At 47.2% G+C, this 27,500-nt stretch overlaps 1 protein-coding gene and 1 long non-coding RNA gene across 2 annotated transcripts in view; both read right to left on the bottom strand.

Moving 5' to 3' along the window:
- Positions 1-10,651, bottom strand: part of LOC121562390 (FERM and PDZ domain-containing protein 1-like) — a gene marked incomplete at its 5' end in the record, with an annotated part of 27,727 nt that extends 17,076 nt beyond the window's left edge. The window contains 4 exon segments of the mRNA XM_045217301.1: positions 4,261-4,365; positions 5,472-5,517; positions 5,680-5,782; positions 10,573-10,651. Coding sequence (XP_045073236.1) covers positions 4,261-4,365; positions 5,472-5,517; positions 5,680-5,782; positions 10,573-10,651 — 333 coding nt within the window.
- Positions 10,652-10,662: 11 nt separating this feature from the next.
- The window catches only part of LOC121562392, a 38,038-nt gene continuing 21,200 nt past the window's right edge, over positions 10,663-27,500 (bottom strand). Inside the window, exons 2-4 of the long non-coding RNA XR_006659245.1 lie at positions 26,763-26,882; positions 12,576-12,680; positions 10,663-10,749 (exon numbers count right to left, since the gene is read on the bottom strand). This is a non-coding gene — a long non-coding RNA (uncharacterized LOC121562392). The remainder of the gene's footprint in view (positions 10,750-12,575; positions 12,681-26,762; positions 26,883-27,500) is intronic.

Genomic DNA, 27,500 nt, shown 5'->3' with positions numbered 1-27,500 from the left:
GATGACAGGCCAGCTAACGTTTAACACTCTGTCTGTGTCCCAAATGGCACCCTATTCCAGTGCACTACTTTTGACCAGGACCCATAGGGTAAAGTAGTGCACTATGTAGGGAATATGGTGCCATTTGGAACGCACACACTCTCTTTAACACTCTCACACTATCTCTGTTCTCTATCTCTTTTCTCTATCTCTGTTCTCTCTCTCTGTGCTCTATCTCTGTTATCTCTCTCTGTTCTCTATCTCTGTTCTCTATCTCTGTTCTCTATCTATGTTCTCTCTCTCTGTTCTCTATCTCTGTTCTCTATCTCTGTTCTCTCTCTCTCTCTCTCTCTCTCTCTCTCTCTCTCTCTCTCTCTCTCTCTCTCTCTCTCTCTCTCTCTCTCTCTCTCTCTCTCTCTCTCTCTCTCTCTCTCATACTGTGTTTTCATGTCTCTCCCTCTTCATTTTCCTCCTCTCACCCCCTCTCTTCCACTCTCCTCCTCCTCCCCCTTTCAATACTTTATTCTCCTGTAATCACAGCTGTTCTGAAGGGAATCAGACTGGCATTGATCCAACCACTCCATCTCTTCCTGTTGTTCTCTCTCTCTCTCTCTCGCTCCACCCCCCCATCTCTCTTTCATTCTCCCTCCACCTCTCTCTCTCCGCTCCCCTCTAATCGTTAATAGTGTGTTTACACTGAGTATACAAAACATGAAGAACACCTTCCTAATATTGAGTTGCACGTGGCATGGACTCTACAAGGTGTCGAAAGCGTTCCACAGGGAGGCTGGCCCATGTTGACTCCAATGCTTCCCACAGTTTTGTCAAGTTGGCTGGATGTCCTTTGGGTGGTGAACCATTCTTGATACACACGGGAAAATGTTGAGCATGAAAAACCCAGCAGCGTTGCAGATCTTGACCCACTCAAACTGGTGCTCCTGGCACCTACTACCATACCCCGTTCAAAGACACTTAAATATTTTGTCTTGCCGATTCACCCTCTGAATGGAACAGATACACAATCCATGTCTCAATTGTCTCAAGGCTTAAAAACAATTATTTAACCTGCCTCCTCCCCTTCAGCTACACTGGGCTGTAGTGGAACAGGTTGAGAGCTTCAAGTTCCTTGGTGTCCACATCACCAACAAACTATCATGGTCCAAACACACCAAGACAGTCGTGAAGAGGAAGGCCCTCAAAATTGTCAAAGACTCCAGCCACTCTAGTCATAGACTGTTCTCTCTGCTACCGCACGGCAAGCGGTACCGGTGTGCCAAGTCTAGGTCCAAAAGGCTTCTTAACAGCTTCTACCCCCAAGCCATAAGACTCCTGAACAGCTAATCATGGCTACCCGGACTATTTGCACTGCCCCCCCACCCCATCCTTTTTACGCTGCTGCTACTCTGTTAATTAATTATGCATAGTCACTTTAACTCTACCCACATGTACATATTACTTCAACTACCTCAACTAGCCGGTGCCCCCGCACATTGACTCTGCACCGGTACCCCCCTGTATATACAGTGGGGAAAAAAAGTATTTAGTCAGCCACCAATTGTGCAAGTTCTCCCACTTAAAAAGATGAGAGAGGCCTGTAATTTTCATCATAGGTACACGTCAACTATGACAGACAAAATGAGGGAAAAAAATCCAGAAAATCACATTGTATGATTTTTAATGAATTTATTTGCAAATTATGGTGGAAAATAAGTATTTGGTCAATAACAAACGTTTTCTCAATACTTTGTTATATACCCTTTGTTGGCAATGACACAGGTCAAACGTTTTCTGTAAGTCTTCACAAGGTTTTCACACACTGTTGCTGGTATTTTGGCCCATTCCTCCATGCAGATCTCCTCTAGAGCAGTGATGTTTTGGGGCTGTCGCTGGGCAACACGGACTTTCAACTCCCTCCAAAGATTTTCTATGGGGTTGAGATCTGGAGACTGGCTAGGCCATTCCAGGACCTTGAAATGCTTCTTACGAAGCCACTCCTTCGTTGCCCGGGCGGTGTGTTTGGGATCATTGTCATACTGAAAGACCCAGCCACGTTTCATCTTCAATGCCCTTGCTGATGGAAGGAGGTTTTCACTCAAAATCTCACCATACATGGCCCCATTCATTCTTTCCTTTACACGAATCAGTCGTCCTGGTCCCTTTGCAGAAAAACAGCCCCAAAGCATGATGTTTCCACCCCCATGCTTCACAGTAGGTATGGTGCTATTTGGATGCAACTCAGCATTCTTTGTCCTCCAAACACGACGAGTTGAGTTTTTACCAAAAAGTTCTATTTTGGTTTCATCTGACCATATGACATTCTCCCAATCCTCTTCTGGATCATCCAAATGCACGCTAGCACGGGCCTGGACATGTACTGGCTTAAGCAGGGGGACACGTCTGGCACTGCAGGATTTAAGTCCCTGGCGGCGTAGTGTGTTACTGATGGTAGGCTTTGTTACTTTGGTCCCAGCTCTCTGCAGGTCATTCACTAGGTCCCCGCGTGTGGTTCTGGGATTTTTGCTCACCGGTCTTGTGATCATTTTGACCCCACGGGGTGAGATCTTTCGTGGAGCCCCAGATCGAGGGAGATTATCAGTGGTCTTGTATGCCTTCCATTTCCTAATAATTGCTCCCACAGTTGATTTCTTCAAACCAAGCTGCTTACCTATTGCAGATTCAGTCTTCCCAGCCTGGTGCAGGTCTACAATTTTGTTTCTGGTGTCCTTTGACAGCTCTTTGGTCTTGGCCATAGTGGAGTTTGGAGTGTGACTGTTTGAGCTTGTGGGCAGGTGTCTTTTATACTGATAACAAGTTCAAACAGGTGCCATTAATACAGGTAACGAGTGGAGGACAGAGGAGCCTCTTAAAGAAGAAGTTACAGGTCTGTGAGAGCCAGAAATCTTGCTTGTTTGTAGGTGACCAAATACTTATTTTCCACCATAATTTGCAAATAAATTCATTAAAAAATCCTACAATGTGATTTTCTGGAATTTTTTTCCTAAATTTGTCTGTCATAGTTGACGTGTACCTATGATGAAAATTACAGGCCTCTCTCATCTTTTTAAGTGGGAGAACTTGCACAATTGGTGGCTGACTAAATACTTTTTTTCCCCACTGTATAGCCTCCCTACTGTTATTTTATTTTACTTCTGCTCTTTTTTTCTCAACACTTTAAGCACACTAATAAAAATAAATGCACTGTTGGTTAAGGGCTGTAAGTAAGCATTTCACTGTAATGTCTGCACCTGTTGTATTCGGCACATGTGGCCAATACAATTTGATTTGATTTGATTTGATTAAAGTGGATTTAACAGGTGACATCAACAAGGGATCATAGCTTTCACCTGGATTCACATGGTCTGTCTGTCATGTTCCTAATGTTTTGTACACTCAGTGTATTCTCGTGTAATCAGGGAATCATCCAGCCATCGATATGACCACTCCGTCTCTGGCTACGTCCCAAATGGTACCTTATTCCCTATATAGTGCACTACCCCATAGGGCTCCGGTCAAACGTAGTGCACTATATAGGGAATAGGGTTCCATTTGAGATGCAGCCTCTGTAGCTTGTGGTCCCCCCCCCCACCCCCCCTCCAGTCCTCCAGGGAGCTTATTCCTCCTCTCTGTATTCATAGGTGTCACGTTCGTTCAATAACGGGACAGACCAAGGCGCAGCGTGATATACGTACATGTTTATTTACTGATAAACACCACGACAAAACAACAAATGAAACGAAACGTGAAGTCCAAGGTAGCATACACACAACATACCTTATACGGAACAAGATCCCACAACCCACTAGTGCCAATAAGCTGCCTAAGTATGATCCCCAATCAGAGACAACGAGCGACAGCTGCCTCTGATTGGGAACCACACCAGCCAACATAGATCTACCCATAATAGATCGAAACATAGAAAACACACAACAAAGAATATACACACCCTGACTCAACATTTAAGGGTCCCCTGAGTCAGGACGTGACAATAGGAAAGGGACAGGATATCTAAACCACAGTGAATTGGGTTTCCAAGCCAAGCAGTGAGGATAGGGAGGAATATAGGGTTGTTACATGGATGAGAGCTTAACCACTTGTGACTAGCTACATACAGCAGTCATGTCAGCTCCATAAAGCATTTACAAAAATGTCCATTTGGTGCTTTAGAAGTCACTGCATAGAGTAGACCATACATAAATCCTGGATAGATATGACACAACAGCTTCATACAGGGCTTATAACACGTTACGCAGTGACATAAGGGTGTCATAAAGTCTGACGTACCTGAGAGTGACCGTTGACCTCGACCTCCTCAGCAAAGCGAACTTTGACTGGGTTGGACCGGAGTTTAGCTCGCTTCTCTGGGGTGATGAAGGAAGACTTGGGTCCCTGGGAAACCATATGAGGAGGAATTAGACAGAGTTTCCAAAAGGCAAGGGGCTAAAGACTGCTCCTAGCATAGACACATACACACTCCTCTCCCCACTGGAGACCTGGGTTCAATCCCTGTCTCCTTCCTGCTATGTCTGCCTCCTTCCTGTATCCCCATCTGTTTATGTACCTGTCTAAATAAAGTGTCAGAATACCTAGATCTGAAAACTAAAAAGGCAGTGAATATACAACACAACCTCAGAGACACTAATCTGACTGGTCAACCCAACAGACAATATACAACAGAACCTCAGAGACACTAATCTGACTGGTCAACCCAACAGACAGTGGATATACAGCAGAACCTCAGAGACACTAATCTCAGAGGTCCAGACTGACTGGTCAACCCAACAGGCAGTAACGGACCGGGACATTTATTACACAGACAAACGTAAATATCACTTTGATGTAACACTGAAAACTAAAACACTAATATTGTTGCTGTTGTGGTAATGAAGTCCCTCTGCAGATGAGAACAGCGTCATCCGGGAGTGGTGTCTGCACTGTAACTGACAGCCAATCACAGCAACACATCCAGGGAGTGTTCCTAATGCGTATAGCTGTGTGTGTGTGTGTGTGTGTGTGTGTGTGTGTGTGTGTGTGTGTGTGTGTGTGTGTGTGTGTGTGTGTGTGTGTGTGTGTGTGTGTGTGTGTGTGTGTGTGATGTTGAAAAGAGTCAGTGTTCGCAGCATGTTGGTTCAGAGGGAATGAGGCTGGTGCATTATCTGCAGTCGCCCATTCATCCACACGCAAGCAGACACACACACACACACACACAAGTGCTCCATCATGGTTCCCCACAGGCAGCAGAGTGTTGTCACACCTTTATTTTGACCTAGTAGTGTGGCCTTGGCGCGTGTTTGTGTGTGTGTGTGTGTGTGTGTGTGTGTGTGTGTGTGTGTGTGTATATAAGCACTCCTCCCCCCAGCCCTCAATGAATTTGAAATATGGTTTTGTTGACAGCATTTCATCCATCCACCTGTGAGTGTGTGGTTTCTCTGTCGGTGAAGAGAGCAACTGGTAACTGAAGGAAGAATAAAACATGGAAAATATAAGAGACTCACCACTGAGTTTCTGAGGACTGTTATCATCACAGAGCACTGACACTCCCTAGAGAGAGAGAGAGATGGAGAGAGAGAGATGGTCAATATGAGGAATAAATGCTAGTGTCCTGTGTGTGTGTAGTGTGTGTGAATGTATGTGCTTGTGTGTTTGTGTGTGTGTGTATGCATGCATGCCTGTGAGTAAGTGCGTGTGTGTGTGTTATTGTACCTGATGAGGTCAGCCGCTTGCTCTGGGGTCAGGTCGTCGACGGCAACATTGTTGATCTTTACGACCTGGTCGCCAGGGACTAGCCTTCCATCAGCCGGCCCCGCTACAGACACACACACAGGATCCTCCTCATCATCATCTTCATCAACAGGGTATACAACCCTGGCGTTGCAAACGCCATGCTCTACCAACTGAGCTACATCCCTGCCAGCCATTCCCTCCCCTACCCTGGATGACGCTGGGCCAATTGTGCGCCGCCCCCATGGGTCTCCCAATCGCGGCCGGCTATGACAGAGCCTGGATTCGAACCAGGATCTCTAGTGGCACAGCTAGTACTGCGATGCAGTGCCTTAGACCACTGCACCACTCAGGAGAAGCAATAAATAAAATAATTGCAGTGTGGGCATGTTTAGATATTTGTATTTGTATATATCGATCACACTTTTCACAGGAGTGTAACCCTTGTTTGTACTGTAGTCTATGGGGACTTTGTGGTATACAGTAGGTCTGTGATGGTAGTCTATATACAGTAGGTCTGTGATGGTAGTCTATATACAGTAGGTAGTCTATATACAGTAGGTTGTCTATATACAGTAGGTAGTCTATATACAGTAGGTCTGTGATGGTAGTCTATATACAGTAGGTAGTCTATATACAGTAGGTCTGTGATGGTAGTCTATATACTGTAGATATGTGAGGGTAGTCTATATACAGTAGGTAGTCTATATACAGTAGGTAGTCTATATACAGTAGGTCTGTGATGGTAGTCTATATACAGTAGATATGTGAGGGTAGTCTATATACAGTAGGTAGTCTATATACAGAAGGTAGTCTATTTACAGTAGGTAGTCTATATACAGTAGGTCTGTGATGGAAGTCTATATATAGTAGGTAGTCTATATACAGTAGGTAGTCTATATACAGTAGGTCTGTGATGGTAGTCTATATACAGTAGGTAGTCTATATACAGTAGGTAGTCTATATACAGTAGGTCTGTGAGGGTAGTCTATATACAGTAGATAGTCTATATACAGAAGGTAGTCTATTTACAGTAGGTAGTCTATATACAGTAGGTTGTGATGGAAGTCTATATACAGTAGGTAGTCTATATACAGTAGGTAGTCTATATACAGTAGGTAGTCTATATACAGTAGGTCTGTGAGGGTAGTCTATATACAGTAGGTATTTTAGGGTAGTCTATATACAGTAGATATGTGAGGGTAGTCTATATACAGTAGGTGTTTTAGGGTAGTCTATATACAGTAGATATGTGAGGGTAGTCTATATACAGTAGGTAGTCTATATACAATAGGTCTGTGATGGTAGTCTATATACAGTAGGTATTTTAGGGTAGTCTATATACAGTAGGTCTGTGAGGGTAGTCTATATACAGTAGGTAGTCTATATACAGTAGGTCTGTGATGGTAGTCTATATACAGTAGGTCTGTGATGGTAGTCTATATACAGTAGGTAGTCTATATACAGTAGGTAGTCTATATACAGTAGGTCTGTGATGGTAGTCTATATACAGTAGGTAGTCTATATACAGTAGGTAGTCTATATACAGTAGGTCTGTGATGGTAGTCTATATACAGTAGGTAGTCTATATACAGTAGGTAGTCTATATACAGTAGGTAGTCTATATACAGTAGGTCTGTGATGGTAGTCCATATATAGTAGGTAGTCTATATACAGTAGGTAGTCTATATACAGTAGGTAGTATATATACAGTAGGTCTGTGATGGTAGTCTATATACAGTAGGTAGTCTATATACAGTAGGTAGTCTATATACAGTAGGTAGTCTATATACAGTAGGTCTGTGATGGTAGTCTATATACAGTAGGTCTGTGATGGTAGTCTATATACAGTAGGTAGTCTATATACAGTAGGTAGTCTATATACAGTAGGTAGTCTATATACAGTAGGTCTGTGATGGTAGTCTATATACAGTAGGTCTGTGATGGTAGTCTATATACAGTAGGTCTGTGATGGTAGTCTATATACAGTAGGTAGTCTATATACAGTAGGTAGTCTATATACAGTAGGTCTGTGATGGTAGTCTATATACAGTAGGTAGTCTATATACAGTAGGTAGTCTATATACAGTAGGTCTGTGAGGGATAGTCCACAGCATTTCGCTACCACCCGCTATAACATCTGCTAAACACGTGTATGTGACAAATACAATTTGATTTGATCTTCATTAAGCCCATCTCCCCTGCCGTTTCTCTCATTCCTGTAACCACCACACACACACACACACACACACACACACACACACACACACACACACACACACCAGCGAAACTTCCACTAGCTCAGCAACATTCCCATCCTGTCACATGTGTCCCAAATGGCACCCTATTCCCTATAGGGCACTACTAGGACTCTGGTCAAAAGTAGTACACTATATAGGGAATTGGGTGCCATTTGGGACACACTTTAAGTCTCCACCTGGCCTTAACAACCCAAACCCTAATGGAGCCTACGGAACAACACAAAACCCATCTGGTCCCTTTTCTCTATAGCCTGCTAATCAAAATCCATCTCAATGACATCACAATCGGATTCTATAATTGTATCATTGATGCGGTAAAGGAGTCAATGGAACACAGACGTTCCATTGACCAGATTGGCGCACATTCAACAAATCGAATTAACAAAGTGGATATTTGTCAAATCCGTCATGATTGATGTATTGTAACAGGCCCACAATGTGGTTACATAAGTCCGATTTGGATATATTTGGCTGTTTTGCTGCATAACATTTAGAAGTTGTCCGTTTCCAGGTTTAGAAGATGTGACTGCTAAATGCTAACCTCCGTTCGTCTAAGCTGGTTAACATAGCTAGCATACAGAAATCGGTGGTGGTAGTGAAATTAGATTTTTAACTGTAATGCAGTTGATTGGTAACGATGACATGAACATGTATTGGGGTTGACATCCATACAGAAATTACACTCTGATTTTTACCTCAACATAGTGTGAAACACACCATAGCCTAAATGTTGGCTAATTCTGCTCGGGGGGCAATGAGGAGACTTGGGATCTTCCCCCACGCAATTGACCTCATTACCGCATCGATGGCCAAGGGGGAGTGTTGCTTTGTTCCATCCATGGAATCTCCAGAACATTACAACGTGCATCATAATATCAAATAGAACACTGTGTATCTCTATGACATGCATGGCCTCTTCTATTCAGAGCAGAACAGGACAGAACATTGTTATTGCTTAGTGTGGCCACATGGGGGCACTGTGTTGGTGAGCGGCAGTAGGGTGTGTAACTATGAGTACTATAGTAACTGTGGGGTGGTGAGACACCTACCTGCCCTGTTACCTCACATCTCTACAGAAGACCTGTCCTTCAATGTGGCTGACACTGTACTGGGGGCTATAGCATCACACACACCATCGGTATTACGGTACGTGTGTGTGTGTGTGTGTGTGTGTGTGTGTGTGTGTGTGTGTGTGTGTGAGAGAGAGTGAGAAGTAGAACAGCTATTCGACAAGATGTTGTATTGGCACTCCAACACGTCTAAACAGCAACCAGAGTTGGAGGTTCAAGTCCTGCTCCAGAATTGCCTCCTAAATGAAAATGTATGCATTTACTAACTGCAAGTCGCTCTGGATAAGAGCGTCTCTGCTAAATGACTAAAATGTAAAATGTAAATCACTACAAAAAGTTCCTATGTGCCTGTCTTACAGGTGCGTGTGTGTTCAGGTCTGGCTGTGCTCTTCTGTGTCCACTGCTGGTTGAGGAAGCTCTCCTCTGGTACCGGACAGAGGAGAGAGGAGGGGACTGGGGACTCAGGTCTGTGGAGCTGCAATGGCCAGGCTGACTCACTGGCGCCCCTAATGTCCTGGAGGACAAGTGACGGCTGCTCCTGTTCCAGGTCCTCCCTCTTCTCTCACCCCTAATTTCTAGTTTCTCCTGGCATCTTCCACCGTCTTTCCTCCTCCGTGGACCCCTTCCCTTCATCAAATCCCTCCCTCGACACACTCATCCATCCCATCACGCCATCCCCCCAAACACAGGCCCCCAGTGAGAGATGGACAGGGGGATGAGAGGAAGGAGAAGGAGGAAGAGGAGTGGTTTCTGGAGAGGTACGTGGGGCCTGAGATGATCCACCTCCTCCAGGGTAAAGAAGGGTCTCTCAGACCCCACCTTGCCCAGGCTCGGGGGCACCACCCTAGGCCTCGACGCTGCCATCGCCCCTCTAACCCTCCGGGCCCTACAGAGCCAACTGTTCCTCTCCTGTAAGGGAGAGCTGGATGGGACCACCACCAAAGAGGCTGAGGGGACTCAGGACAGAGCAGAGAGTCTGAACAAGCCAGAGAGGCTGGACAAGCCCAGGACGGAGCATCGTGACTGGGGTTTAGATGAGGATGGTGAGGGTGATGAGGACCAGGGTGAAAACCAGGGTGAGAACCAGGAGGGGGGTCTGGCTCTGAGGGTGACCCAGAGCGTGAGTCGGGCCCTGGGGTGGATCAGGGAGGCGGAGGGGTACCTCATCCACCCAGACTATGATGCTCTGGAGGCTGTAGTTGGATCCTACGCCTGATGGAGTAATGACTAGCAAGACTGCCAGGATCTCAGTATTGCCAAGGATGATTGGTCAAAAGACTGCCACTCGAATTCAACGGCATGTCTAATTGGTCTGATTTCTGCCACCCAACTAATCAAATTATTAAATAACATCTTCAAGTGACTCAGAAACCCTATGTTGTTTTCTTTCCCTTGCTGTTTTTCTCACCAGATGTTGATTGTTAAGCTAAAACTGATCAGCAGCCCCAATGTCAGGTAATGACAACATATGTCAAGATTATGACAGCACAATGTAGTCCTATGTCAGGGTTATAATAGCTCTATGTCATGTTTATGTAGCCTACCTGGGGTGACGTCCTGCACCAGTATGGGTGTCTGAGGTGTCAGGGTGAGCCCATGAGTGTTGAGGAGGGGGTCTCGTAGGGATCTGGACGGTCAGTCTAACCGGGTAGTTGTTCTTCTGGTCCTGACCGCTAGACTCTCCCCCCGCAGCCGCCTTCCCATCTACCAGGATACGCTCTCTGATTGGGGTAGAGACGAGGTATCAGCCAATCAGAATCAGAGGACAAGGTAGCAGCCAATCAGAATCAAGGAAACATACAGATGGAGAAGATGTCATCCAATGAAAAGGAGAGGACAACAGAAGGACAAGGTATCAGCCAATCAAAATAAACAAGGAAACACTTCATTATAATAATCTCCAACAGATGATCCCCAATATTGCCTTGAATAACCAGGCCTAACCCAGACAAAACCATTACTAGCCCCCAGGCCTAACCCAGACAAACCAATTACTAGCCCCCAGGCCTAACCCAGACAAACCAATTACTAGCCCCCAGGCCTAACCCAGACAAACCAATTACTAGCCCCCAGGCCTAACTCGAGACAAACCCATTACTAGCCCCCAGGCCTAACCCAGACAAACCAATTACTAGCCCCCAGGCCTAACCCAGACAAACCCATTACTAGCCCCCAGGCCTAACCCAGACAAACCAATTACTAGCCCCCAGGCCTAACCCAGACAAACCCATTACTAGCCCCCAGGCCTAACCCAGACATACACATTACTAGCCCCCAGGCCTAACCCAGACAAACCCATTACAGCCCCCAGGCCTAACCCAGACAAACCCATTAATAGCCCCCAGGCCTAACCCAGACAAACCCATTAATAGCCCCCAGGCCTAACCCAGATAAAACCATTACTAGCCCCCAGGCCTAACCCAGACAAACCAATTACTAGCCCCCAGGCCTAACCCAGACAAACCCATTACAGCCCCCAGGCCTAACCCAGACAAACCCATTAATAGCCCCCAGGCCTAACCCAGACAAACCCATTAATAGCCCCCAGGCCTAACCCAGATAAAACCATTACAGCCCCCAGGCCTAACCCAGACAAACCCATTACTACCCCCCAGGCCTAACCCAGACATACCCATTACTAGTCCCCAGGCCTAACCCAGACAAACCCATTACTAGCCCCCAGGCTAACCCAGACAAACCCATTACTAGCCACCAGGCCTAACCCAGACAAACCCATTACTACCCCCCAGGCTAACCCAGACAAACCCATTACTACCCCAAGGCCTAACCCAGACAAACCCATTACTAGTCCCCAGGCCTAACCCAGACATACCCATTACTAGCCCCCAGGCCTAACCCAGACAAACCCTTTACTAGCCCCCAGGCCTAACCCAGACAAACCCATTACTAGCCCCCAGGCCTAACCCAGACAAACCCATTACTAGCCCCAGGCCTAACCCAGACAAACCCATTACTAGCCCCCAGGCCTAACCCAGACATACCCATTACTAGCCCCCAGGCCTAACCCAGACAAACCCTTTACTAGCCCCCAGGCCTAACACAGACATACCCATTACTAGCCCCCAGGCCTAACCCAGACAAACCCTTTACTAGCCCCCAGGCCTAACCCAGACAAACCCATTACTAGCCCCCAGGCCTAACCCAGACATACCCATTACTAGCCCCCAGGCCTAACCCAGACAAACCCTTTACTAGCCCCCAGGCCTAACCCAGACAAACCCATTACTAGCCCCCAGGCCTAACCCAGACAAACCCATTACTAGCCCCAGGCCTAACCCAGACAAACCCATTACTAGCCCCAGGCCTAACCCAGCCATACCCATTATTAGCTCCCTGGCTATCCCAGACAAACCCAAGCTAGTCGGGCCTAATGCCAAAGATAACCCTGTTGCTGGAGTCTCTGGAGCATCGTAGCCATCACCCCACCATCTGCTCCACACGGCTGGTCCTACCTAACCTAAAGTAACCTTAACCTGAACCTGAATCTGAACCTAAACCTAAACCTAAACCTAATCGTAATACTGACCTGCTGCTGGAGTCCCTGGAGCGTCGTAGCCATCGTCCCACCACCTGCTCCACCCGACTGGTCCTGCGGGACGGGGAGCGGCTTCTGTCCCGCTCCTCCATTTAACTACAGACAGGGGTTAAAGGTCAGAGGTCAGAGGCCAAGGATGAGAGTAGGGGTTCAAATATAGCTTAACATTGTGACCATTGTTCCATTGCCTGCATTAGAGGTATGCACGCAGAAATGTCAGAACATTCAATGAGCAACATTTCCTGTATGACCTGGGGATGTATGCTTGGGAGGGTGTGTCCTCTATCTCTGATTCAGAACTTTAAATGTTTTACCTCTCTGTTGAACTCTGTTGCAGATAAGCATGCCCCATATACAATATTATGGGTTAAAGACAGCTCTAATCCATGGTTCACACATTAATTGTCTGAAAGATTTCATGAAAGAAACTTAGCTTGGGCTATGGCTAGATTGACTGATTCTACCTCTGACTGGCAGTCCTTCAGACATTTGAGAAATAGATGTCTTACTCTGGTTAGAAAAGCAAAGTCAACATACTTCTTGAATTGTATAACAGAGAGTGGTGGAAAGAAATCCAGCTCCATTCTGGAGTGATCAAATCAAATCAAAACAACAAAGCTCCACCCCGTCATTACCCCAGTAGGTTATGACAGCCTCTGGTCCCATAACAGACGCTTGTAATAACCATTGTGCCTCAACTGTCCATCTATTCGAAAGAATGGTTTCTGGAAAGGAAAAGGCTCAATGCTTGCTCACCATTAAACATTCTTAGTTTATAAAACCATAAAAAATTATTTGTTTCATTGGGGAGCAAGTCTTTTTGCACGTTTTCCTTTCCAATTATGTTTACACATTTTTAGGTTGCACCTCGATGTCATGAGCACTCTCTCTCCCTGGTAGCAACATTAATTGCATTCAATTATCTTCCACTCTGCTCACCTCCCTCTCTCTACTCAGCCTAACTAGCTCCACCTGCCCTGCTCTGCTCTTGTTACCTGGCCAGCTGCACTGCATTTCCCACTCACCATCCTCACCTTGCCTCACTCTGTTCTAATTACTCTGCCAGCTGAACTGCATTTCCCCACTACCTCTCCCAGTATATCAAGCCCTGGTTTTCAGCCAAGCCCTGTCAGATCGTCTTCAAACCCGGACCAGTAACCTGCCTGTCTGCGCTCTGACTCCTGTTTGTGATACCGATCCTTTCTTGACTGCCTCCTTGTTCTACTGCCCCGTCTATCCCAACCTGCCTTCTGGACCTCGACTACTCTCCGATCTTCAGCCCCTCCGGTAACTCGTTTCTGCCTTCTGTCTCTCACCACGATATTTGCCCAGCCCTGATCTGTACTTCTGCCTGCCATTCATATTGCTGTTGTGTGTGTGTGTTCCCCCAGGTCTCCGACCACCAAATGAGCGTGCCCAGACGTTTCACCACCCTCAGCCCGATACGCCGCTCCATCACTGGGGAACACACACACTAAGCACTTGGACTGGACACCCCGGACATTTGGTGACCCCCGGAGCACAGGTACCCACAGGAGGACCCTGAAAGACCCCTGACACCCCTGGGACTCCTCTTCCCGCCTGTAACCTTGAATAAAGAACTCTGAATTTGAACTTGCGCTCTTGGGTCCTCTTCTGTTCGTGACAGAACGATCTGACCATCATGGACCCAGCGCACTCCCCTGACCACGATGGAGGAAGAGCCAGAGAGGACTGCCCTACAGCGACTGGAACGCTCTGAGGGAGACATAAATCGGATGGCTGGCGACATCGCTTCCCTTCTCCAGCTATTCAACCAGCAGCAACAACAGTTCCAACTGCAGCAACAACAGCTAGCCCAAGCCCTGCAACTACTCTCAAGCCCGGCTACTCCACCTGCACCCCCTGGTCCTTTTGTTCCTGTACCACCGATACTCCTTCATCCCTCCGCTGGAGGTCCCAATGCTGCAGGCCCGGCAGTGCTGCCACCAGATCCCCACGCTCCTGAACCAAGGATTGGGAACCCGGAACGTTTTGATGGCAACCAGAAGCAAGTAAGACCATTCTTGAGCAGCTGCCGAATCCAGTTTGCACTACAGCCCAGGACTTTCTCAACAGAGGGAGCCAAGGTGGGGTATGTCATCACACATCTCACCGGTCGAGCTCGGTTGTGGGGAACGGCGAATTCGACCGGCAAACCCCCAGCCTGTGCCTCCTTCAGTGCCTTTGAGGAGGAGATGTTAAAGGTCTTTGACCTAGGCTCGCCAACAGCCGAAGCGTCACAAGCTCTGCTCACCATCCGTCAGGGCAATCGGACAGTGGCAGACTTCTCCATTGACTTTCGTACCCTGGCCAGTCAAAGCTCGTTTAACCCAGAGGCACTGGTGCAAGCCTTCCTCCATAGCCTGGCGGACTATATCAAGGACGAGCTTGTTTCCCATGACCCGCCCTCAACGCTTGATGCCGCCATTGACCTTGCCGTTCGCATTGACCGCCGTATACAGACCCGGAGGAGGGAGAAGGGCCGTCTCAGTCAACCTGCCATCCGTACTCGGGTCGATACCGCTTCTGTCCAGCCCCTGCCTGTCAAGTCCCATAGCCAACTCAATCAGCCTGAGCCCATGGAGATTGGCCGTGCCTCTCTGACTCCCCGAGGAGCGTCGGCGCCGTCTAAGCTCCAACCTTTGCCTCTACTGTGGTGGCGAGAATCACCGTGTCGCTACTTGTCCGGCAAAAGCCGCAGCTCACCAGGTGTAGGGGAGATCCGGGTGAGCTCAACAAGCCTTCAGTCTCCCTCCATCCGAAAGACCCTGCTTCATCTCCGCCTTCAGCTTTCTGACAAGACTCATACATTGGCCGCCCTTGTGGATTCCGGGCCGAAGCAAACATCATGGACCCTGAGCTTGCACAGCAACTGGGCGTGAACCATCATCAACTGACACAACCCATTCCTGCACGAGCCCTGGATGGGCATCATCTTGGCACTGTCACTCATATCTCCGCCCCTGTGACAATCCTGCTGTCAGGAAACCACCAGGAGTCCATCCAGTTTCACCTCCTACACTCACCTGGCCAACCACTCATTCTTGGATACCCGTGGCTCCGTCAGCACAACCCCACATCGACTGGGAGACAGGAACAGTCCGTGAGTGGGGAAGGAGTTGTCACCAGACCTGTTTAAGGGGGGCCACCCTGCCCGTTCACCGGGAGGGATCTAGCGCTACCTCCGACATATCCAATGTTCCGGCCTGTTACCACAGCCTGAAAGAGGTGTTCAACAAATCCAAGGCGACATCTCTACCCCCACACAGACCCTATGACTGCGCGATTGATCTCCTGCCTGGCACAGCACCTCCCAAGGGTCGTCTGTATTCACTGTCAGCCCCGGAAAGAAAGGCCATGGAGGACTACATTAATGACTCTCTTGCCTCCGGGATAATTAGGACCGTCGTCTTCCCCCGCAGGAGCGGGATTCTTCTTTGTCGGCAAGAAGGACGGTTCTCTTCGTCCATGCATAGATTACCGGGGTCTGAACGACATCACGGTTAAGAATCGCTACCCACTGCCCTTACTTTCGTCTGCCTTCGAACTGCTGCAGGGAGCCACTGTATTCACTAAGCTGGACCTTCGCAATGCCTACCATCTGGTGCGGATGAGGGAGGGAGACGAATGGAAGACAGCGTTCAACACACCAACCGGCCACTATGAATATCTCGTCATGCCCTTCGGCCTCACCAATGCCCCAGCAGTTTTTCAAGCCCTAGTGAATGATATCCTCAGGGACATGCTAAATACGTTCGTATTTGTGTACCTTGACGATATTTTAATATTCTCAAAGACTCTGTCAGAACACACGCACCACGTCCGGTTGGTCCTGCGCCGCCTGCTGGAGAACTCTCTTTTCGTGAAGGCAGAGAAGTGCGAGTTCCATGCCAAGACCGTTTCATTCCTGGGGTATGTGGTGACCGAGGGCAGCATTCAGATGGATCTCACGAAGGTGTCGGCTGTCACTTCCTGGCCAGTTCCTGAGTCTCGGAAGAAGTTGCAACAGTTCCTGGGCTTTGCCAACTTTTATAGGAGATTCATCAGAAACTATAGCACAGTGGCTGCACCCCTCACGGCGCTAACCAGCACTAAACAACCGTACCAATGGACATCAGCTGCTGATAAGGCCTTCAATATCCTCAAGACATGTTTCACTTCTGCTCCCATCCTCCAGATGCCAGATGCAGCAAGGCAGTTTGTGGTGGAGGTAGATGCTTCGGACGTGGGAGTGGGTGCAGTGCTTTCTCAAAGAGCAGCTGAGGATGGCAAGATGCACTCCTGTGCCTTCTACTCCCGTCGGCTAACCCCCTGCCGAATGCAACTACGACATTGGGAACCGCGAGCTGTTGGCTGTCAAGCTCGCCCTTGAAGAATGGCGGCACTGGTTAGAGGGGTCAAAGGAACCATTCGTAGTGTGGACAGACCACAAGAACCTGGAGTATATCCAAACAGCCAGGAGGCTGAACTCCCGTCAACAGCGGTGGTCTCTGTTCTTTACGCGCTTCAATTTCACGCTCTCCTACCGCCCGGGATCTCGCAACATCAAACCTGATGCTCTTTCCCCGGATGTTTCAGAAGGACGAGACCACCGCCATGACAGCTCCCATTCTTCCCAGCCACTTGGTCGTAGCGGCCCTCACCTGGGAGATCGAGAAGCAGGTCATGGAGGCTCTTCGGGACCAGCCAGGTCCAAGCACCAGCGCCCCCAACCGTCTGTTTGTTCCAGCAAATCTCAGGTCACCTGTGATTCAGTGGGGGCACGAATCCCGTCTGGCCTGTCATCCCGGCATCACTCGCACCCTTCATCTGGTCCGCCAGCGGTTCTGGTGGCGGGGATGAGACGGGATGTCCGAGAATTCATCCGAGCTTGTCCCACTTGTAACCGAAACAAGACTCCCAACCAGCCTCCTGCTGGGTTGCTGCAACCCCTACTCATACCCAAGAGGCCCTGGTCCCACGTTTCACTGGACTTTGTTACGGGCCTTCCGCCCTCTGACGGACACACAGTCATCCTTACCATTGTTGACCGCTTTAGTAAGATGACCCACTTCGTGCCCCTTCCCAAACTACCCTCTGCTAAAGAGACCTCCCAGGTGGTCCTGGAACATGTGTTTCGTATCCATGGCCTACCCCAGGATATAGTGTCAGACCGGGGCCCGCAATTCTCAGCAACCTTTTGGAAGGAGTTCTGTCATCTCCTTGGGGCCACCGCCAGCCTATCGTCTGGATTCCACCCGCAGTCAAACGGCCAGACTGAACGCATGAACCAGGAGCTGGAGAAGGCACTGAGGTGTGTGGCTTCCCAAAATCCCCGGGCCTGGGCTCAACACCTGCTCTGGGTGGAATATGCCCATAATTCACTCACCAGTTCCTCCACCGGGCTCTCCCCCTTTCAGTGTGTCTACGGGTATCAACCTCCACTGTTTGCCAGCCAGGAGGCGGATGCCACCTGTCCGTCTGCTCTTGCGTATGCCCGCCGCTGCCGCCGCACTTGGGCCCAGGCTCGCACTGTGCTCCTGAAGTCTGGAACCAGCTACGCCGTCGGTGCCAACCGACGGAGGACCCCAGCACCTACTTACCGGGTTGGTCAGAAGGTCTGGCTGTCTGCCCGGGATCTGCCGCTGCGGGTTGTATCACGAAAGCTGGCCCCTCGCTTCATTGGTCCTTTTCCTGTGCAGAAAGTCATCAGTCCAACGGCGGTCCGACTTCAGTTGCCCGCTTCCATGCGGGTCCACCCCACCTTCCACGTCTCCAAGGTCAAGCCGGTCCATGAAAGTCCCCTGGTCCCTGCAGCTCCGGCGCCACCTCCTCCGCGCCTCGTAGATGGCGGTCCTGTCTTCACCGTCCGGCGGCTGCTCCGCTCTAGGCGAAGGGGTAGGGGTCTCCAGTACCTCGTTGATTGGGAGGGATATGGTCCAGAGGAGAGGACCTGGATCCCGGCCAGGAGGATAGTGGACCGGACCCTTATCACTGACTTCCACCGACTACATCCTGATCAGCCTGCAATCCGTAGGGGCCGTCCAAGAGGGGTTCCTAGCCGTCCGGCCCGCCCTGCTCCTGTCTCAGTGCCTGTCCTGTCTCCCGACCGTGACCCTCCAGCTCCTTCTGAGGATGAGGAGATTCACTCGGACCGCTCGGAGGAGTTCTGACCCGCCGCCTGCTCCCCTCCACCCTCCCGGCATGATGTTGTTCTTGGGACTTCTGGGGCCGTCCCTTGGAGGGGGGTCCTGTCATGAGCACTCTCTCTCCCTGGTAGCAACATTAATTGCATTCAATTATCTTCCACTCTGCTCACCTCCCTCTCTCTACTCAGCCTAACTAGCTCCACCTGCCCTGCTCTGCTCTTGTTACCTGGCCAGCTGCACTGCATTTCCCACTCACCATCCTCACCTTGCCTCACTCTGTTCTAATTACTCTGCCAGCTGAACTGCATTTCCCCACTACCTCTCCCAGTATATCAAGCCCTGGTTTTCAGCCAAGCCCTGTCAGATCGTCTTCAAACCCGGACCAGTAACCTGCCTGTCTGCGCTCTGACTCCTGTTTGTGATACCGATCCTTTCTTGACTGCCTCCTTGTTCTACTGCCCCGTCTATCCCAACCTGCCTTCTGGACCTCGACTACTCTCCGATCTTCAGCCCCTCCGGTAACTCGTTTCTGCCTTCTGTCTCTCACCACGATATTTGCCCAGCCCTGATCTGTACTTCTGCCTGCCATTCATATTGCTGTTGTGTGTGTGTGTTCCCCCAGGTCTCCGACCACCAAATGAGCGTGCCCAGACGTTTCACCACCCTCAGCCCGATACGCCGCTCCATCACTGGGGAACACACACACTAAGCACTTGGACTGGACACCCCCGGACATTTGGTGACCCCCGGAGCACAGGTACCCACAGGAGGACCCTGAAAGACCCCTGACACCCCTGGGACTCCTCTTCCCGCCTGTAACCTTGAATAAAGAACTCTGAATTTGAACTTGCGCTCTTGGGTCCTCTTCTGTTCGTGACACTCGACTCACGTTAGTTGAACACCCTCTACTTCTTACCAAAGAATGGTTTCTGAAAATACCTAAAGTTCCACTGGAGGGAGTCCTTTATTCAGATTTTACATTTACATTTTACATTTTAGTCATTTAGCAGACGCTCTTATCCAGAGCGACTTACAGTTAGAAACTGGGCGGTAGATAGCAGAGAATGATGCACTTCCAGGCTCTTTTTTTTCATTTCAACCATTTTATGTCAGTGATGTATTAAGTGCCTTACAAAAAATGGATGTAAAAAAATCCACAGGAGCTGATTCACTTGATCCCTTTCTACTGCAGCTTTCTGCCCCCCTCAACCTTTGGCCCACATGTTTTATTTAATAATTGCTTCTGGTGCGATCCCTGAGATCAGGAAGGCGTTGCATGTCCTCCCCTTTTACAAAGGTGGGGATTCTTCTGACCTAGATAACTACCGCCCAGTTTCTAAACTATCTTGCCTTGCAAAAAATTAGAATCACTGGCATCTCTCAGCGAATAACTTTTTTTTACTTCAAATTACACACTGTGGCCAGCTCACAGGTACACCACCCTGTTCACAAAAATGGTTTGCTCCAACAGACAGTGAGTCACGTGGCAGTGGCTTGCTATATAAAGCAGGCAGACAGGCATCGAGGCATTCAGTTACTGTTCGATTGAAAGTTATAATGGGCAAAACTAGTGACCTAAACGACTTTGAGCATTGTTTGATTGTCAGTGCCAGGCACGCCGGATCCAGTATCTCAGAAACGTCCGGCCTCCTGGGCTTTTCACGCACAACAGTGTCTAGAGTTTACCGAGAATGGAGCGACAAACAAAAAACATCCAGTCAGCGGCAGTCCTGTGGGCGAAAGGTGAGAGGTCGAAGGGGAATGGCAAGAATCGTACAAGCTAACAGGCGGGCCACAAACAGACAACTAACGGCGCAGTATAACATTCGTCGATCCTTGTCACGGATGGGCTATTGCAGCAGACGACCACACCGGGCTCCACTCCTATCAGCTAAAAACAAGAAGAAGCGGCTCCAAAGATGGTCTGATGAATCCCGGTTCCTGTTGCGTCATGCTGATGGCAGAGTCAGGATTTGGCGTAAGCAGCATGAGTCCATGGCCTCATCCTGCCTGGTGTCAACGATACAGGCTGGTGGCGGTAGTGTAATGGTGTGGGGAATGTTTTCCTGGCACACGTTAGGTCCCTTGATACCAATTGAGCAATGTTTCCATTCCACTAAAAATTCAGGCTGTTTTGGAGGCAAAGGGGGGTCCGACCCGGTACTCGATGGGTGAGTGTACAAAATACAGGTGAAAGCTATGATCCCTTATTGATGTCACCACATTTAGTTTTAACGCTCCACATTTTTGGAATCACTTACAAAGTTCATTACATTTGGATACCCTGGTGCCACTAGGGCGGTTAAAAATCCTGATGATAAATGAGTTCACCGAGGTGCGCAATTGTTTTGATTGACTTTATAAATTGTTTCTAATGCCTGTGATGTTTCTGATGTTCTAATGTAATGTACTGGTTGTTCTATCTTGTATCTTGTAGTTTTACCGTTTATTTGATGTCCTCAGGGCACCATTGGAAATGAAACCCTGGTCTCCATTTTTGATGCCACGGTTTGGCAAGTTGAATATTCTGTGAACCTCCGTGTGTGTGTGTTTGTCTGTCGACTTCCATGTACGTAACTGTACACGCACGTGCGCACACACACACACATACACACACACACACACACACACACACACACACACACACACACACACACACACACACACACACACACACACACACACACACACACACACACACACACACACACACACACACACACACACACACACACACACACACACATACAGTAACAGTCAAACGTTTTTCTTTACTTTTACTATTTTTTTTAAAATAATAGTGAAGGCATCAAAACTATGAAATAACATATATGGAATCATGTAGTAACCAAAAAAGTGTTAAACAAATCAAAATATATTTTATATTTGAGATTCTTCAAAGTAGCAACCCTTTGCCTTGATGACAGCTTTGCACACTCTTGGCATTCTCTCAACCAGCTTCACCTGGAATGCTTTTCCAACAGTCTTGAAGGAGTTCCCACATATGCTGAGCACTTGTTGGATACTTATCATCAGAAATAAAACCCTTGAATGACTAGATGTCCAAAAATTTGACTGGTACTGTATACATTATTCAGTAGAGTGCTGTACGTTGTTTGGGGGACCAGAGATGATGTCACTAGGGATTGTGATGCTCTAATTGGTCTGTAGACCAGACAGGCTGTGATTGTCTGATAATCTACATGTGGTGTGCAGGCTAAATGGGTCCTGATGGTCCATGATGTCAATAGATCTCAATCCATATGCTTCCTAATTGGCAATCTCAGCTGTGGTGTCTCTTTTAGATGGGTCTCCAAAGGTTCATTTGAGTGAGGAGGTGATCATCTAAAATGGAAATGTGGTTGTAATGGACAGTGGTGCCGTCCCAAAAGGCACCCTATTCCAATGGTTGGCCCGGCCACAGAAAGAAAATGTGGGTGGGTGGGTGAATGAGTGAATCAAAAATGGATGGATGGATGGTTGGTTGGTTGTTTGAATTATGAAGACAGCAGCATGTTTCTAGGGCACTGGTCAAAAGTAGTGCACTATATAGGGACTATGGTGCCATTTTGGACACAGTCTAGGTCTGGGACTCCCACTCCCAGCTGGTAGGAAACCACAACACACTCACATTACTGATGATGAAACACACACACACTCACATTACTGATGATGGGGCATTAACACCATCCATTAGACTAGAGACAGAGGGTGGGAGGAGAGAGGGAGAGAGGGGGAGGGTGGAGGGTGTGGGAGAGAGGGGGATGAGAGAGAGAGAAAGAGAGAGAGACAGAGAGACAGAGAGAGACAGACAGCGAGATAGAGAGAGAGAGAGAGAGAGAGAGAGAGAGAGAGAGAGAGAGAGAGAGAGAGAGAGAGAGAGAGAGAGAGAGAGAGAGAGAGAGAGAGAGAGAGAGAGAGAGAGAGAGAGAGATCAGAACATCCAATCAATCAGAATAAACCAAATTACAACACAGTCATAACAAAACTACATTGCTTATTGGGAAACACAAGCACAAAGTAAAAACTATCTGGCCCTAAATCGACAGTACACTGTGGCTAACTATTTGACCATGGTTACTGCTCAAAACCTTAGAAAAACCTTGACAATGTACAGGCTCAGTGAGCACAGCCTTGCCATTGGGAAGGGTAGACACAGGAAAACCTGGCTGCCTGTAGAGGAAAGGCTGTGCAACCACTGCACCACAGCAGAACCTGAGACAGAGCTGCATTTCCTGACAAAATGTCAAAAATATAAAACAATTAGAGAGTGTGATTTCCCCAAATTTGAAACAGTTTTTTCAAGGTTTCAAAGACCTCTCTGATGAGAATAGGCTACCCGTCCGGTTGGGGGAGGACGCAGAGAGCTGTGGGTTGGCAGCGCACTACATTGCTGCCTGCCATAAGATGAGGGACAGTGTCTGACAGACCAACCAACCTGCACATGTCCTCTATGCTTATTGTTATTGTTCAATGTATGGTTATTTTGACCCTTGGTTATTGTTGTTACTGTTGTCCCGTTGACAATATTGATTATTATTATTTTAATTATGTTAATAGTGTAAATATCCAAAGTAAGCTTTGGCAGTATGTACATTGTTACGTCATGCCAATTGAATTGAATTGAGAGAGAGAGAGAGAGAGAGAGAGAGAGAGAGAGAGAGAGAGAGAGAGAGAGAGAGATGACAGACAGAGAGACAGTGGTGTCTCCAGAGACTGTGTTGTCTATCTCTGAGTCATGGTCACATTAGCCCTCAATCTGTCTGTCTGTCTGTTTTGTTTGTCCCATCTCAAGTTACACACACACACACACACACACACACACACACACACACACACACACACACACACACACACACACACACACACACACACACACACACACACACACGGAAGGGGGAAAGATCTCTAGAGGTACAGGAACCAATCCAGACCAGAGTAAACTTTACTGAATCACACCAGAGCCTGTATTCACAAAGCGTCTCAGAGTAGGAGTACTGATCTAGGATCAGGTCCTCCCTGTCCATGTTGTAATCTCATTCATTATGATCTAAAAGCCAAACTGATCCTAGATCAGCACTCCTACTCATACAGGCCCAGAAATAACAGATCCAGACCAGGCTAGACCAGACTAACAGAACCAGACCAGGCTAGACCAGACTAACAGAACCAGACCAGGCTAGACCAGACTAACAGAAACAGACCAGGCTAGACCAGACTAACAGAACCAGACCAGGCTAGACCAGACTAACAGAACCAGACCAGGCTAGACCAGACTAACAGAAACAGACCAGGCTAGACCAGACTAACAGAACCAGACCAGGCTAGACCAGACTAACAGAAACAGACCAGGCTAGACCAGACTAACAGAACCAGACCAGGCTAGACCAGACTAACAGAACCAGACCAGGCTAGACCAGACTAACAGAACCAGACCAGGCTAGACCAGACTAACAGAACCAGACCAGGCTAGACCAGACTAACAGAAACAGACCAGGCTAGACCAGACTAACAGAAACAGACCAGGCTAGACCAGACTAATAGAACCAGACCAGGCTAGACCAGACTAACAGAACCAGACCAGGCTAGACCAGACTAACAGAAACAGACCAGGCTAGACCAGACTAACAGAACCAGACCAGGCTAGACCAGACTAACAGAAACAGACCAGGCTAGACCAGACTAACAGAACCAGACCAGGCTAGACCAGACTAACAGAACCAGACCAGGCTAGACCAGACTAACAGAAACAGACCAGGCTAGACCAGACTAACAGAACCAGACCAGGCTAGACCAGACTAACAGAACCATACCAGGCTAGACCAGACTAACAGATCCAGACCAGGCTAGACCAGAATAACAGAACCAGACCAGGCTAGACCAGACTAACATAACCATACCAGGCTAGACCAGACTAACAGATCCAGACCAGGCTAGACCAGACTAACAGAACCAGACCAGGCTAGACCAGACTAACATAACCAGACCAGGCTAGACCAGACTAACAGAACCAGACCAGGCTAGACCAGACTAACAGAACCAGACCAGGCTAGACCAGGATAAACCTGAAACAATGACGCTTAAGCCAAGTTATAGCAAACCTTCTTTCACCCTCTCAGGTAAATGTGATGCTGACTATCTACCATATGATTATCTGGATATTTACATCACTGACTATCTACCATATGATTATCTGGATATTTACATCACTGACTATCTACCATATGATTATCTGGATATTTACATCACTGACTATCTACCATATGATTATCTGGATATTTACATCACTGACTATCTACCATATGATTATCTGGATATTTACATCACTGACTATCTACCATATGATTATCTGGATATTTACGTCACTGACTATCTACCATATAATTATCTGGATATTTACGTCACTGACTATCTACCATATGATTATCTGGATATTTACATCACTGACTATCTACCATATGATTATCTGGATATTTACATCACTGACTATCTACCATATGATTATCTGGATATTTACGTCACTGACTATCTACCATATAATTATCTGGATATTTACGTCACTGACTATCTACCATATGATTATCTGGATATTTACATCACTGACTATCTACCATATGATTATCTGGATATTTACGTCACTGACTATCTACCATATGATTATCTGGATATTTACATCACTGACTATCTACCATATGATTATCTGGATATTTACATCACTGACTATCTACCATATGATTATCTGGATATTTACGTCACTGACTATCTACCATATAATTATCTGGATATTTACGTCACTGACTATCTACCATATGATTATCTGGATATTTACATCACTGACTATCTACCATATGATTATCTGGATATTTACATCACTGACTATCTACCATATGATTAGCTGGATATTTACGTCACTGACTATCTACCATATGATTATCTGGATATTTACATCACTGACTATCTACCATATGATTATCTGGATATTTACATCACTGACTATCTACCATATGATTATCTGGATATTTACGTCACTGACTATCTACCATATGATTATCTGGATATTTACGTCACTGACTATCTACCATATGATTATCTGGATATTTACATCACTGACTATCTACCATATGATTATCTGGATATTTACATCACTGACTATCTACCATATGATTATCTGGATATTTACATCACTGACTATCTACCATATGATTATCTGGATATTTACGTCACTGACTATCTACCATATGATTATCTGGATATTTACGTCACTGACTATCTACCATATAATTATCTGGATATTTACGTCACTGACTATCTACCATATGATTATCTGGATATTTACATCACTGACTATCTACCATATGATTATCTGGATATTTACATGGCATTTGTTTCCTCTTCAAAAGTAGATCTTGAGAGAAACAATGAGTGAGGTTTCAGCTCACAAACACTAAAAACAACTCAACAACGTATTTAATCCAATATATTCTAATCCCTTCTCGTTAACATATCTCCTATGAATGCTTTTGTCGTTTGAACATCCCAAGTGGATTTAGTCTCTCTCTCTCTCTGGGTTTATTAGATTAGTAGAAACAATGGGAGGAGTCACATTTCCTCCACCCGTCTAACAGGCGACTACTGACACACAGACACACAGACACACAGACACACGGCTAAAGGTTAATATAGCTAGAGCAGTACATGCACCCTACTCTCTCTCTCTCTCTCTCTCTCTCTCTCTGTCTCTCTCTCTCTCTCTCCTCTCTCTCTCTCTCTGTCTCTCTCTCTCTCTCTCTCTCTCTCTCTCTCTCTCTCTCTCTCGCTCTCTCTCTCTCTCTCTCTGTCTCTCTCTCTCTCTCTCCCTTACTTTCTCTCTCTCTCTCTTGTTCTCTATCTCTCTCTATTCAATTCAAAGGGCTTAATTGGCATGGCAAACATATGTTGAACAGTAAACATTACACTAACAAAAGTTCCAAAGAAACTCTCTCATAAACACACATACAGTCCCCCCCGCTCCCCACACACAGTCTCTCACCGGTGCTCTGTCTTCTGTATCAGGGCTCCATCATAGTGTAGCCCCCAGTTACTCCCCCTCTCTGATCTCTCTCTGGACATCCTAGTGAGAAAGAGGAGGGTGCTGCTTCTTCATCTCCTGCTGATACAACACAACATGAATGTCACACTTTATTTAGATGATCTACAGATACATACTGAACAAACTATAAACTACAAATGTGTTGATATGTAACCTGTTGTTAGGGTTAGAGTAGGGTTTAGGGTCAGAGTAAATGTGTTGATATGTAACCTGTTGTTAGGGTTACAGTAAGGTTAGGGTCAGAGTAAATGTGTTGATATGTAACCTGTTGTTAGGGTTACAGTAGGGTTTAGTGTCAGAGTAAATGTGTTGATATGTAACCTGTTGTTAGGGTTACAGTAGGGTTTAGGGTCAGAGTAAATGTGTTGATATGTAACCTGTTGTTAGGGTTACAGTAGGGTTTAGTGTCAGAGTAAATGTGTTGATATGTAACCTGTTGTTAGGGTTACAGTAAGGTTAGGGTCAGAGTAAATGTGTTGATATGTAACCTGTTGTTAGGGTCAGAGTAAGGGTTAGGGTCAGAGTAAATGTGTTGATATGTAACCTGTTGTTAGGGTTACAGTAGGGTTTAGAGTCAGAGTTAATGTGTTGATATGTAACCTGTTGTTAGGGTTACAGTAAGGTTAGGGTCAGAGTAAATGTGTTGATATGTAACCTGTTGTTAGGGTTAGAGTAGGG

Source organism: Coregonus clupeaformis, unplaced genomic scaffold (assembly GCF_020615455.1).
Source record: "Coregonus clupeaformis isolate EN_2021a unplaced genomic scaffold, ASM2061545v1 scaf1002, whole genome shotgun sequence".
Classification (NCBI taxonomy): domain Eukaryota; kingdom Metazoa; phylum Chordata; class Actinopteri; order Salmoniformes; family Salmonidae; genus Coregonus; species Coregonus clupeaformis.
This window is presented reverse-complemented; position numbering and strand designations above follow the sequence as displayed.